The sequence below is a fragment of the Pseudophryne corroboree genome, chromosome 12 (assembly GCF_028390025.1).
Source record: "Pseudophryne corroboree isolate aPseCor3 chromosome 12, aPseCor3.hap2, whole genome shotgun sequence".
NCBI lineage: Eukaryota > Metazoa > Chordata > Amphibia > Anura > Myobatrachidae > Pseudophryne > Pseudophryne corroboree.
This window is the reverse complement of record NC_086455.1, coordinates 48842858-48856874: the sequence shown is the minus strand read 5'-3', so window position 1 is coordinate 48856874 and position 14017 is coordinate 48842858. Positions and strand designations below refer to the sequence as shown.

The following is a 14017-nucleotide window of genomic DNA, read 5'->3' as shown; positions in this document are numbered from 1 at the left end:
TGACACATGTTAAAACAGCCGTCATCTATACTCACATATAAAAGAGTACCCTCCTTACTGTCACATTGATTATCATTAGGGTAAATGCAAAGAGTTTACAAATTCCTGCTATTGAAAGTTAAAATGTAAAGACATTAAAAATTAAACAGGTGTGTGTGTGTGTGTGTGTGTGTGTGTGTGTGTGTGTGTGTGTGTGTGTGTGTGTGTGTGTGTGTGTGTGTGTGTGTGTGTGTGTGTGTGTGTGTGTGTGTGTAGAGAAAGACCAACAATGGTCGGCACTCCGACAAACAAATGTCAACTGCCCCGGTGCCCTCCAAGGGACTTGGTATAGACACTGTGGTTCCTAGGGAGGATATAGCACACTCCCAAATGCTGAAAGAACCAGGCGGCACTCTTGTTCTTTCCACAGCATACAGCCTTGAAAAAAGCGCCCTGCGCGGCGCTGAAAACGTCGGCAACGCTATGCCATTCACTTATGTGATTTTTCACTAAAATTTCATTATTTGTTGCACCAGTCCCCAGAGTGCCGCCTGGTTCTTTCAGCATTTGGGAGTGTGCTATATCCTCCCTAGGAACCACAGTGTCTATCTATATATATATATATATATTTATACAGTATGTATTTATAACATAGGCCATGTTGCTTTTTGACTGGCCTTATAAGATGTTTTCTAGATTCTGGCTCAAATGATAGGTCTCCTCACCAGGTGTGTATGCAGGTACAGTTGTAAGGCCTCTGTTTCAGGCAGAGGAGGGGTCCAGTTCTCGGTGGCTTCCATAGCATCTTGCAGCCAGTGTATGAATGTATCAAGCTTGGATACAAAACCCTGGGATGAGGGGAAAAAAGAAAAGTCAAAGAAACATCACAAGCAATAGCGCCATCTGCTGTTCATTCAAGGTGACTGTTGGTCAAGAAAATTAAAACGGAATAAACTACTATATATCTGTAATGTACAAACTGTTATATATATATATCTTCTCTTTTCACCAGAATGTCCAATGTTTCACTTATTTAAATGATTTATGCATATAGCTTAGACTTGTACATTTTTTAAGATCCTCTCCTTGCATGCACTGAGAGTTGAAGCATTACAATCCCATCATTAAATGAATAAAGATCTTTATTAACATGGCAGTCATTTCTACTGTATACATGCTCAGGTTATTATAAATCACAGAGAATAGGGTTAGACAGTAAATATTGCATTCAATATCTAGAATAAGAGGAACTTTACTTAGCAGTTGGTCAATACTGTCAATTCTCCCACCGCTTTTTTTTATCACAAGTGGACAATGTTTAAAGTCAGCAAATAGGTTATTATGGGACCTAAAATGCTTTCTGACCAGTGAAGTATATGTGTGTAGTTTGCATGTTCCACTCCATGCAGGGTCGGACAGGCCCACAGGGAAACAGGGGAAACCCCCGGTGGTGCCCACTGCCTAGGGATTAGGTTCCAGACTGTATCCTAGTGCACTTTAATTAAACATTATACATATGTTACCTTATATTACACAGGGCTATGGTATATTAGCATTGCTGTGATTAATCTTCTACATTATTATGCATGCACTAGCAGTATTTTCTATATATATTCATAAAGAGGACCCCAGCCCATGCACTCTCCAAGAGACATCAAAGAGCTGGGATGTGCTGGGGGCATGGGGCCTAATTCTTAGTTGATCGCAGCAGTAATTTTATTAGCAGTTGGGCAAAACCATGTGCACTGCAGGTGGAGCAGATATAACATGTGCTGAGAGAGTTAGATTTGGGTGGGGTGTGTTCAAACTGAAATCTAAATTGCAGTGTAAAAATAAAGCAGCCAGTATTTACCCTGCACAGAAACAATATACCCCACCCAAATCTAACTCTCTCTACAAATTTTACATCTGCCCCACCTGCAGTGCACATGGTTTTGCCCATCTGCTATCAAATGCTACGATCAGGTCTGAATTAGGCCCCTTATTCCCGTCACACTGCCCCAGCCCCTCTCTCCTCGTTCACGTCACACTGTCCCAACACCTCTCTCCACGTCACATTGCCCCAGCCTCCCTGTCCTCTTTCCTGTCACACTGCGCCAGCTCCTCTCTCCTTTGTAACACTGGCCCAGACCATCTCCTCATTCTCACTGCCCCAGCTCTTCTCTCCCCCTGACACAAGTGCTTCTGGGAGCTGTAGTGTATTTTTCGTTTTGTCACTACTTTGTACTGCTTTGTAATGTAATGTTAATAAGGGGCTACTGTGTGGTGTAAGGGTAATGTGAGTAAAGGGCACTACTATGTAGTGTGATTTGAATTAGGAGTACTATTCTTTGGTCACACCACTTCACCACAAGACCACGCCCCTTTTTAAGGGGGATTTAGCATACACTGACTGACGGAGGGGGAAATTGTTTGAGGAAGGGGGGTCCCAAATCAGTGTCTTGCTTAGGGCCTCATGAGGTCTAAATCCCCCTCTGCTCAGATCCAGTGATGACACTGTTCTAAGGATATCAGTATGGCTGTAGCTGGCTGTAATGGTGTTGCGGTTACACTATACTAAACTTTACTTGAATGCCAAGGGAGCACAGAACAATGAGGTTGATGTATCAAGCATGGAAAATAGTGGAGAAGTAGACCAGTGGAGGAGTTGCCCACGGGAATCAATCAGCTTTGGGTAAGCAGCTGTCATGTACACATACTATAAAACTATAGGTACAGCACTGGCGTTTCTGTAATGGGTAAAGTGTCACGGGGGGGGGGGGTGCACACACCACACACACTGCACCCATTTCTCCTATACTTACCTTTTCGGAGTCCATTGCTGACCGTGTGTGGGCCCTCTACTCTCCCCTAGCCGTCGCGCCGCTGCTAGCGCACTGTCCACTAGAGACTCTGGCGGCCATTTTTCGGAGTCCTGCACATGCGCTGTAGTCTCTGGCACTGTGCCAGAGTCTACAGCGCAACGGCTATGGGATAGGAGGGGGCCCACACACGGAGCCTGCACACGGGTCCCCTTCTCTCTAGAGACGCCCCTGAGGTACAGTATATGCTGATTGGTTTCTAATGGCAACTTCTCCACTTATCCACTTCTTCACTCTTTTCATGCTTGATACAGAAACCCCAATGTATTTTATCACTATTTATAGCCTATATAAAACAAATGCCATTAGAGTCTAGCATGTTTGGTTACTCTCTGGGGACTTGATGAGGTATTTTGCAGTGGAATGCTTCATTGCCGTATTCCTACCTACATTGCCGATTTCCTTTCTGGGAGATGCAGGTGGGCGGTGACATGGGTGCGGATTAGGCCGTGCCCACTCACAGGCATAATGCACAGCAGTGATTAGCATAGAATCGAATAATTAGGCCTCGCCCATGCCTCAGTGACCACAGATTCACTGTATTTATTTCCCAACTCTGCCCACTTCCCTAGGAAGAGGGCGGAATGCGGGAAGGGCACCCACTCTTCCAGGGGTGCAGAAAAATCCCGCAAAATATCATGGTTCTCCTGCAGGAATCAGCGGGGTAGGCAAGTATGCATTGCAGCCCAGTCCCCCGATGGCCAAAGCAGTATCCTGGTCACGATGGCACAATTCCATGTACCATGCCCCCAGCACATCCCAGCTCTTTGATGTCTCCCGGAGGGGCATTCTAAAAATGTAATTAACTGCACAGTTCAGTTGTTTTTGTGATACTTTTAGTAATCCAGCTGGTGACCCAGCTTAAAGAGATAAAGTGGAGAAGTTTCCCAACCAATCAGCTTCTAGCTATCAGTTACCTAGCACTGTCTATGAAATGACGGAATATAATTTGGTATCATACATCTCCCCCTTGTGCAATAGTATGTTATGAAAAACCATGATTACTATGTTCCGGTAAACAGATCCGGCCATAGGCATAGGCAAACTAGGCAATTTCCTAGGGCATTTGATATGCCTAGGGGCATCAGCAGCTTCTGCTGATTAAAATGATATACAGCATGCCTATATTCTGTGTGTACCATTTCATATGCAGATACAGCCACAGTCTCACACAGTATATAGGCATGCTGCATATCATTTTAATCAGCAGAAGCTGCTTGTGCATCCTAGCCACATATCAATGCAAATAAGATGCATTTTCATTAAAAAAAATGTGCCCGAAGTTAGCATTGGGGCAAGATTTATAAGGACACATCTGTATCCAAGCAGAGGCAGAGGTCACAGTGTTAGTGGCAGTGTGAGTGCTGTGTGCATGTGAGTGGGTTGGTTGTGCAGTAGTGTTCGGAAAATGTGTAAGGAGCATTATGTGTGTCATGTAAAAATGCATTAATAATGTGCAACATACTGTATGTGTAAGGGGCACTGTGTGTCATTATGTGTATAAGGGCATTAATAATGTGCGGCATATGTGTAACAGGGTACTACTGTATGTGGGTCATTATGTGTATAGGGGCACTAATAATGTGCAGCAAATGTGTAGGGGGCACTATGTGTGTCATTATGTGTATAATGTGCGGCATATGTGTAAGGGACATTATGTGTAAAAGGGCATTAATAAAGGTTGTCATAATGTGTAAGGCGCATTATGTTTATATGGACATTAATAATGTATCTCATATGTATAAGGGGCATTACTGTGTGGAATTATGTGTATAAATGCATTACATTATGTATATAAGGTGCTCTACTATGTGGTGTTGCGTATAGAAACAGCACTATTGTGTCATCTAATGTGAATAAAGAGCGATAGGGTGTGGTGTAATGTGAATAAGGTGCAATTCAGTGTGATGTTATGTGAATAAGGGGCTCTACTGTGAGGAGTAACGTTTATAAGGTATAGTGATACTACTGTGGGATGTAATATGAATTATGGACACTATTGCATGATCTAATGTGAATAAAGTTGCAGTACTGTGTGGCGTAATTGGAATTGGGGTTACTATTGTGTGGCCATGCCCCTTGCCTGCAAAAACACACTCCTTTTTGGGCTGTGCGCCAAATGTGCAAACTGTTCCTATTTAAAATATAGGGGGTACGAACCCCAAAATAAGGACTGCTATGGGTGAGGGGTGATGGTGCTGGGAAAGAGGTGCAAGGTCAGAGGCGGAACCAGCGGTGGTGCTAGGGGGCACCAGCCAAAATCTTGCCTAGGGCATCATATTGGTTAGGGCCGGCTCTGCCGGTAAAAGGAAATGTTATCAACTTACATCACACCCATCACATTTCCAGTCTGTAGTTCAACCTTATTTATATAAGATTAAATGACATTAGCATTATTCAGAACAATGAAAAAATTGGAAGTTTGTCAATTATTAAGGACAAAAAACTATTGTACTACAGTAAATTGCAGTTCCTCTACTTAGTAACTTCCAAAATGTCAGCCGGAAACACAGAAGCTATTTGACTATAAAATTAGCAGCAATAACTCTGGGGTTTCCACATTACACTTTGTGAAGGCGGAACACAATCCTTTCAGTATATGAACTTTATATGGAGTGGCAATAAAAATATGTTAGAGGCTGTCACGCACCAAAAACAGTCTGTGCATGCAAAAAGTATCATTATACAGAGGTTGTTTGTGTCCTTTAAAATTTTGTCCTCTCTTTTCCATTCTCACAGACTTTTTATACTTGTTTTCTACAAGAAGATATGAACTACAGTATATAGTGGGTCATTCCGAGTTGATCGCTAGCTGCTTTCGGTCGCTGCGCAGCGATGAGGCAAAAAATGGCACTTCTGCGCATGCGTATGCGGCGCAATGCGCACGCGTGTCGTACTATTACAATGAACAATGTAGTTTCACACAAGGGCTAGCGAAGCTTTTCAGTCGCACTACTGGCCGCAGAGTGATTGACAGGAAGAGGGCGTTTCTGGGTGTCAACTGACCGTTTTCAGGGAGTGTTTGAAAAAACGCAGGCGTGCCAGGAAAAACGCAGGCGTGGCTGTCCGAACGCAGGGCATGTTCAAAACAGGAACTGAACAGTCTGAAGTGATCGCAAGCGCTGAGTAGGTCTGAAGCTACTCTGAAACTGCACAAAATAATTTTGTAGCCGCTCTGCGAACCTTTCGTTCGCACTTCTGCTAAGCTAAAATACACTCCCAGTGGGCGGCGGCTTAGCGTTTGCACTGCTGCTAAAAACTGCTAGTGAGCTATCAACTCGGAATGACCCCCATAATGTTGCTATTTCACTGAACTCTGGCTGATACCTCTTTCTATTCGCTGCCCATATGGAAGACTATCTGTTCAAATTGTACATAAGCAGCCTCGGAACAATAACTAAGGGGGTGATTCAGATCTGATCGTAGATGTGCTAAATTTAGCACATCTACGATCAGTATCTCTGTGGGGGGGATGCGCAGAACAGGGCTAGTCCTCCCCCCCCCTTCCCCGCATGTCAGGCCCAAGCCCCCCTTCACACCCGCCAAGTAGCTCCCTACCGGTCTCCGGCGGTGAGGTGAATCTCATTGGTTTGTTTGCCAGTCAGAGCTCGCAGACCAGCAGCACCAGCTCCTGATTGGCTAACGAACCGGCGCCTCACTTGAGATACCCGCCGCCGGAGACCGGACTTCACTGAGCATTGAGGGGCAGGTGAGGCGCTGCGCTCTCCTCCCCTCACATAGCAGCAACAACAGCGGTGAGCAGCAGGGGGGAGGGGGAGAACTGTGGGGCAGTGTGTATCTGGCACAGTGGGGCAATGTGTATCTGCCAGTGCACTACTGGGGGCATATGTGTATCTGGCACTGCACTGTTGGGGGCACCCATTTTTTGGCATGCGTGCCTTTGACGCGCATACACAGTACCACTAAGGTGCATATCAACTGGGGCATACCTACTGGGGGCATATCTACTGGGGCATATCTACTGGGGGCATATCTACTGGGGCGTAACTACTGGGGGCATATCTACTGGGGCATAACTACTGGGGGCATATCTACTGGGGCATAACTACTGGGGGCATACCTACTGGGGGCATATCTACTGGGGCATAACTACTGGGGGCATATCTACTGGGGCATAACTACTGGAGGCATATCTACTGGGGCATAACTACTGGGGGCATATCTACTGGGGCATAACTACTGGGGGCATACCTACTGGGGGCATATCTACTGGGGCATAACTACTGGGGGCATATCTACTGGGGCATAACTACTGGGGGCATACCTACTGGGGGCATATCTACTGGGGCATAACTACTGGGGGCATATCTACTGGGGCATAACTACTGGGGGCATATCTACTGGGGGCATATCTACTGGGGGCAGGCTAGTTTTTAAGTTGATAATTTTTATATGGCCCCCGAAGGATTTTATAAATATCCAAATGGCCCTTGGTAGAAAAAAGGTTCCCCACCCCTGGCTTAGAGCATCAGATTGAATGACTGGATCACAGCGTTAAAAATGAACTTCCCTATCTGAGAATTGTATTGCCAAGGTGTCCTGAACCTCCTCAACTGTTATGCTATCAAAACCAGGGGGTGATTTATCAAATCTTGTAGAGAGATACAGTGGAGAGAGACACAGGTCCTGACTCATGTTTGTAAGTGAAGAAAAAAATCAAGCATCTGGGCACAACCATGTTGCACTGCTGGGGATGGTATCGGGATCATGGCATGTGGGATGCCAGCGATCAGCATACCGACTGCGGCCTCCTGTCTCCTGTTCTTTACCTCTAACCCTAACCCTCCCTTCCCACAGTCTGACCCTAACATCCCCCCCCCCCCCCCACAAAGCTTAACTATATCCCTCCACCGGTGGTTTCTCAACCTAACCCCCTACCCGCAGCCTAAACCTATCCCTCCCAACCCCGCAGCCTAACCCTAACCCTCCCTGGTGGTGCCTAATCCCCCGTCCCTGCAGCCTAAACCTAGCCTCTCCCCCGGCCTGACCCTAGGGAGCCCCGGGCATACTTACGTTCGGGGGGGGCCAGCAGTAGGGATTCCGGTAATGGCATTTTGATTCATGTTGAGATCCCAGCATCAGCATTACAACCAGTGTTGGGAATACGGCGTTGCCATTCCAACTGCCGGCATCCCGAACGCTGGTATGCTGACTGGATCCCCACTCCAGATGGGGCAGCTGTAACATGTGCAGAGAGAGTTAGATTTGGGTGGGGTGTGTTCAAACTGAAATCTAAATTGCAGTGTAAACATAAAATCGTCTAACATTTGTGGGCTACCTGCAAAAGCAGATAGTATTTACCATGCACAGAAACAATATAACCCCTCCCAAATCTAAATCTCTCTGCACATGTTACATCTGCCCCACCTGCAGTGCAACATGGTTTTGCCCAGTTATTTGTTTTATTTGCTTTACTTACAAACATGAATCAGGCCCAAGTACCAACCAATCAATCAGCTTTTAGCTGTCATTTTCTGGCTGTGCTATGATAATAATAATAATAATAATAATAATAATAATAATATAATTTTATTTATATAGCACTCTTTCTCCTGTAGGTTAAAAATGACAGTGAGAAGCTGAATTGTTCTTAATTTATTTCTCTATACCTTATCACTGTCCAATGCTTAGTAAATATGCCCTTCTGTCTGCTACATTGACAAAGGCAAACAGATGCTTGGTTTATTATGTGATGGAAGAGGGGGGAGAAGGAATGGGAGGATGTCACAGTACGCAACTTCTCCACTTTTTGTCTCTCCAAGATTTGATAAATCTCTCCCCCAATTTTAATGAAATCTTCACCCACAGCAACTGTAACACCCATGGAATGCAATATGTTTGCATGCATTGGTTGTCTTAACGCCAGACACATCTCAGGTCTGTATACTGAATACAATTTTATCAGATCTATTATTGTATCATAAGGCAACCACTCCGGGATAATCCTACAAAAAGGTATGAATTTTAAACTACAGGATAACTGTTCAATTTAGCAATAAACATAGGGGCCAACTTGGATGGGATCCATTGATTGTGGACAAAGGCCAAACTGCCACAGGAAAATATCGGCCATCTTGTGAATGCATTTTCCATCACATCCATTAAGCAATATTGGCTAGTTTAAGAGCGGCAATTACAAATCTGCCTGAACAATACGTTTATCTGAAAGTAGAGTTTCCCTGGCTACCATTTAAGAAGCAGACTGATACTGTCACAAATGTGCTAATGGTCATCATTGACCAACCTGACTTTCAAGTTTTGAATACTCAAATCTGATTCGATTATCTAATCATTTGTTGGATGACATGTTGTTCAACGGACATCAAAATTGTTTGTAGAGTATACAATTGGCTTACCAAATGAGAGACCAGATCTATAGGTAGGTTCAGGAAAATGCTGCCAAATCACTAGGAAGCATTTCTCATGAGTATTTAGTCAGGAAGTGCCTCCATCATTATACATCATTATACATATTGAATAAGACACAAAATGGCTGCCTCCGCTGTATGTAGCTATGGAACAGCTGCTCTTTAACATAAGGAGTCAGAGACCAGGTTAATACTGTATATAAGAGATTGTTAGTCATTCAGGAAGTTTATTCATAACATTAACCTCTTGAATATTTTCATGTTGTTTTTAAACAGCTCTGCTACTTTGAGATCCTTGGAATAAATATAATGGCAGTTGTGGGCAGTACAAAGCTAATTACCCAAGCGTTAAGAAACATTACTAATAGGCTCCCTTATGCACTTGATTGATTCCAAAAGCTGTCAGTAATAGTCCCTCAGATATTACTGAAAGCTCAACAAATTTGTTTTCCAACTGTATCTAGGGCTTATAATAACTCACATTCTGGCCTGTTCTTCCAGCAAACTGAGTCCTAAATGATAATTGGTCACAATGTTGCAAGGAAAGTATAACTTATCTATAAATAAGGTTTCTTCTAGCATTTTATTGCTATGCTTTTTCAGCAAGACACACATTGCTCAATAGTCTCCACAGAGAGCCAGGTTTTTGCAGTTTTTCATTTATTAATAAGTGTGTGAGGACGTTACATTTTTTTGTTATGTCAAGGTTAACGAAAATATCCACAGATGATGAAAGAACCTTGCCAAGTAGGGATACATTTGGCAAATGATGGCTCTGAAGAGGTTTATAAACCGATAGGACCCGCCGCGGATTGGTCTGCCGTTTCTATGTAAAAAAAAAAGTGCTTTTGACCTTCTGAATCTACACAGAACCCACTGTCAATTGCTAAACCCCGATTTCACAGCAAACTGAATACATAAACACTGCGGTTTAGAGTTTTGCTAAACCCCGATTTCACAGCAAACTGAATACATAAACACTGCGGTTTAGAGTACTGGACTGAACCCTAGAATCCGTGCATTCTTCTCTACATTATGGGACTAATTCAGACCTGATATCTAGGGTGCGTTTTTTGCATCCCTGCGATCAGGTAGTCGCTGCCTACAGGGTGAGGGGGAAATCGCTGTGCAGGGGTGCGATCGCATGTGCAGGAGAGCTGCACAAACAGAAGTTTGTGCTGTCTCTGCACAGACCAGGACTTACTCTTCCCGTGTGATGATCGGGGCCGGAGCTGACGTCAGAAACCCTCCCTTTAAACGCCGGGTCCCTCCTGCGTTTCTCTGGACATTCCTTAAAAACGGTCAGTTGCCACCCACAAACGGCCTCTTCCTGTCAGTCACCTTGTGATCCTCCGTGCGATCGCTTTTCTCGCACCATCCCGTCGCTGCCCGCCGATCCCCGTCACTGCGGACCGACGCGCCTGCGCATTGTGTTGCATACGCAGGCGCAGTTCAGACCTGATCGCAGGCTGTACGAAAATGCAGCCTAGCGATCAGGTCTGAATTAGGCCCTATGTTGTTATAAAAAATGCCTGGGGTCTTCTCGCAAATTGCTAGCAAGCATTACGCTTTTAAACATTTGCGTGTAGTGGATAAATTGTGGGGACAAAAAACATTAGGATGCCCCTGGGTTTTCCAATAACCAGCACTATGCTTGACCTGCCAGGGCTGGTGTCACTATACCGGGGCAGACACACGGCATGCAGTATTCTGGACAGCATGGGCTGAAATTGATAGTGAAAGTCTGGTGGGTGTGGGTTCAATGATCATTTTACTTCTTCAGGTTTCATAGGCTCCACAGGGGAGATAATGGGGAGTAGGTGGTGGCAAAGGATAGGGCACCAAACAGTTAAGCTTCTAGGTATACCAAGATGCTCCGGTCCTTCCCCCCGATACCCTGCCTCCATGATCAGGCAGAACAGTTTCGTTTTGGTGCTGGCAGGAGCTGGATCACCATTTAAACAGTGAGGCTGCTTCTTAGTAGCCCCAAGCTTTATTTTATGGTTTATTTTGTTTTTATTTTTAACATCTTTGAGCAGCAGGGTTAGGCTGTCCTATGGACGCCAGTGCTGCTGCTCTATCACCCACCAAAACTCGGCCACAGGCCAGGTACTTCCAGCGGGGCAAGGGGAGCAGGGTCTAGTGCTGCTCACTCTGGGGACCCCTGGACTGTGCAGTCTCCTACAATGAACAGGAGGTGCAGACAACTCTCATATGACATATGTCATTTTCTGGACCTCTCAATGTTTCTGGGGAAAAGTGTGTCTGGGGGACTCCATATTATATCTGGAGTCTTCTGGACATTCCGGGAGAGTAGGTAAGAATAGTTTGGAGATACGTGTGGTGAAGGTGAGTAGGACCAGACAGTCTCAGTAGTGCATAACCACAAGCAGGAATACTATCTGCCTCTTCTCCCTGCACAACAGTCAACCATCGCTTAAAATATAATTGGCACAATATCAGAGTGGAGAGAAACGGCTACATGCTTTTATTTTCCAAACTCTCTCATCTTAATCATTTAAGGGTATGGGGCATCCCCTTAAGCCGAGAATATTACCAGGACTACTACTGTACATTTGGTCAATTCCGGGATTACCCCTAAACAAGCATAAAAATATCTAATTTTGCATCCGCACCCCAACCGGTGACACGTGATAAACCCCCTCCCCTTAACTGCAAGGTTGTGAAAAACAACTAAGTCTACAATTACTTTGTAATATAATTTGTAATATATAATGTAAGTTTGTAATTCTCATCATAGCGTGATCCATATGCTTATTTTTGCACATACTTTCTTATTTTTATTTCTAATGTTTCCTACTTTTTTGTTTTTTAAATTTATACTAGTTACGAGCCCATCAAAATGATGGATCAACATAACAGTAATGTCAGCGCCGGGGACTGTGCACGCCCGAACAGAGCAATAATTCAATTGCTCCATCAGGAGCCATCTCCAATCCGCCCCCCCCCCCCAAGAGGTGAGGAGCAGAATTGGCCTTTTATTTCATACAGTAACATATCTTAATATATGTACATACTGGTTTTATTGAAAGAAATACAGTACATAAAACATTACAACGTGCATATAAAATCCCTAACGACAGTCCACTCAGTCCAGTGTTTTTCTGGAGAGGGGGCACCAATTGCTTATAAGCATCCGACTACTGGTGTCTTTATAATGGATGCAGTGTGTGCGGTGCACACTGGCCCCCGGGGGTCCAAGGGGCCCACACCGCACACCCATTAATAGAAATACTTACCACCCGGAGTCTCGGGGCGCAGCAGCAGCAGCACTGCAAAAATCACTGGGAAAATGGCGCTGCGTCATTTTCCTAGTGTTTCGCGCATGCACAGTAGGTAAATCACTGGAAAAATGGCTGCCGAGCCAGTTTCCCAGAGATCTGCGCATGCGCTGTAGACTCTGGGACAGCGCTAGGGTCCCCTAGGAACCCTAGTGCCCAGAGTCAACACAGAGCTGCCGGCTAGAGAGGAGGGGCCCAGCCGGAGCCTGCACACGGGCCTCCTCATCTCTAGAAATGCCCCTGCATCTGACCATCAATACCAGGCATGCGCTGCTTTCCTTCTCCCATCACGCTTCTCACCTCAGGGAAATATATTACATTGTTCCAAAGAGGGGAGTGTAAAGAAGTTGCCCAATCAGCTTCCAGCTTTCTAACTGTTAGGATATGGTGCGCTCTGTGCCTGTCCCCTTCTACATAGCAGTCTATGGACGCATCCCCTAGTGTTAATCCCCTTGAGCCAAGAGTCACTCAGAGGCGGAGCTATGTGATGTAATCCCCTGCTCCTCCATCTTAGTGTGTGAGACAAAGTCCTTAGAGTGAATGCAAGCGTGCAGTGCCGAGACCGGGAGCAGATCTCAGATACAGAGACTTACAGCGTTCCTTTTTCATGTATCACGGCTCCGGAGCTGACACTGAGCCAGGCGCCGCATCTTCTCTACAGCGGGAGTCAGACTGCACAGCTGTGCAGTCCTCCATCCCTCACCACCGGAGGCAACTCCTAATAAGTACCGCTACCACTGCTGTTACCTTGTATGATATAAGGAGCCCAATTACCTATATCAATACTGCATCTGAGTCACTTGTGTTCATTGAATAAACCTGCATTACTGTTTAAGTCATTAAGTGTGTGGACTGACGTCACTGCACCAGGGAATCCAATACACTTTCCAACAGGTTATGGGCCCTGTCTCGTGACCCAGACCCATGTGTGCCTGAAGATTAACCCCGAGTGCTTTTGAGTAAATCACAGAAAGTTTAAAGTTACATTTTATACAAGAGCAGAAAGGATGTATAACACAGGACACAGCATGAACTTTGCTAAGCTGAAAGGTTCAGAGAACTACAGTATGCCCCATGGAAGTTTGCCATGGAGATGCAGCTTAAGCGGGAAAAGTTGTGGAAGGTTACTGTAGACCCAGGAGCAGGTCCAAACCCAGATGACGCAGACAGAGCTGTGGAGCAGCATGTCTATTTAATAGTCAGTGGGAAAGTGTCAGCTAAGGACATGTGGACAGCACTGCAAAATGCATATGAAGACAAAGGTCTAATGAGAAGGATAAGTTTAAGACGCATGCTATATGGAACGAAACTGAGCACCTGCAAGGACATGAACGATTACACTGATAAGTTATAGTCGATAGCTCAGCAGTTGTCATCTGTGCGGGCACAGGTGGATGAGGAAGAAGTGGCAATGGCTATGTTACAGAATCTGATGCCAGAACTTGATTTTTTTGGTGGTTGCATTAGAGTCAAATGACACTAAGCT

General features: G+C 45.1%; 1 protein-coding gene across 1 annotated transcript in view; it reads right to left on the bottom strand.

Annotated features, from left to right (window-relative positions):
• AKAP6 (A-kinase anchoring protein 6) overlaps positions 1-14017 on the bottom strand; it is a 389266-nt gene that overhangs the window by 214402 nt on the left and 160847 nt on the right. The window contains exon 5 of the mRNA XM_063947473.1: positions 705-827. Coding sequence (XP_063803543.1) covers positions 705-827 — 123 coding nt within the window. The remainder of the gene's footprint in view (positions 1-704; positions 828-14017) is intronic.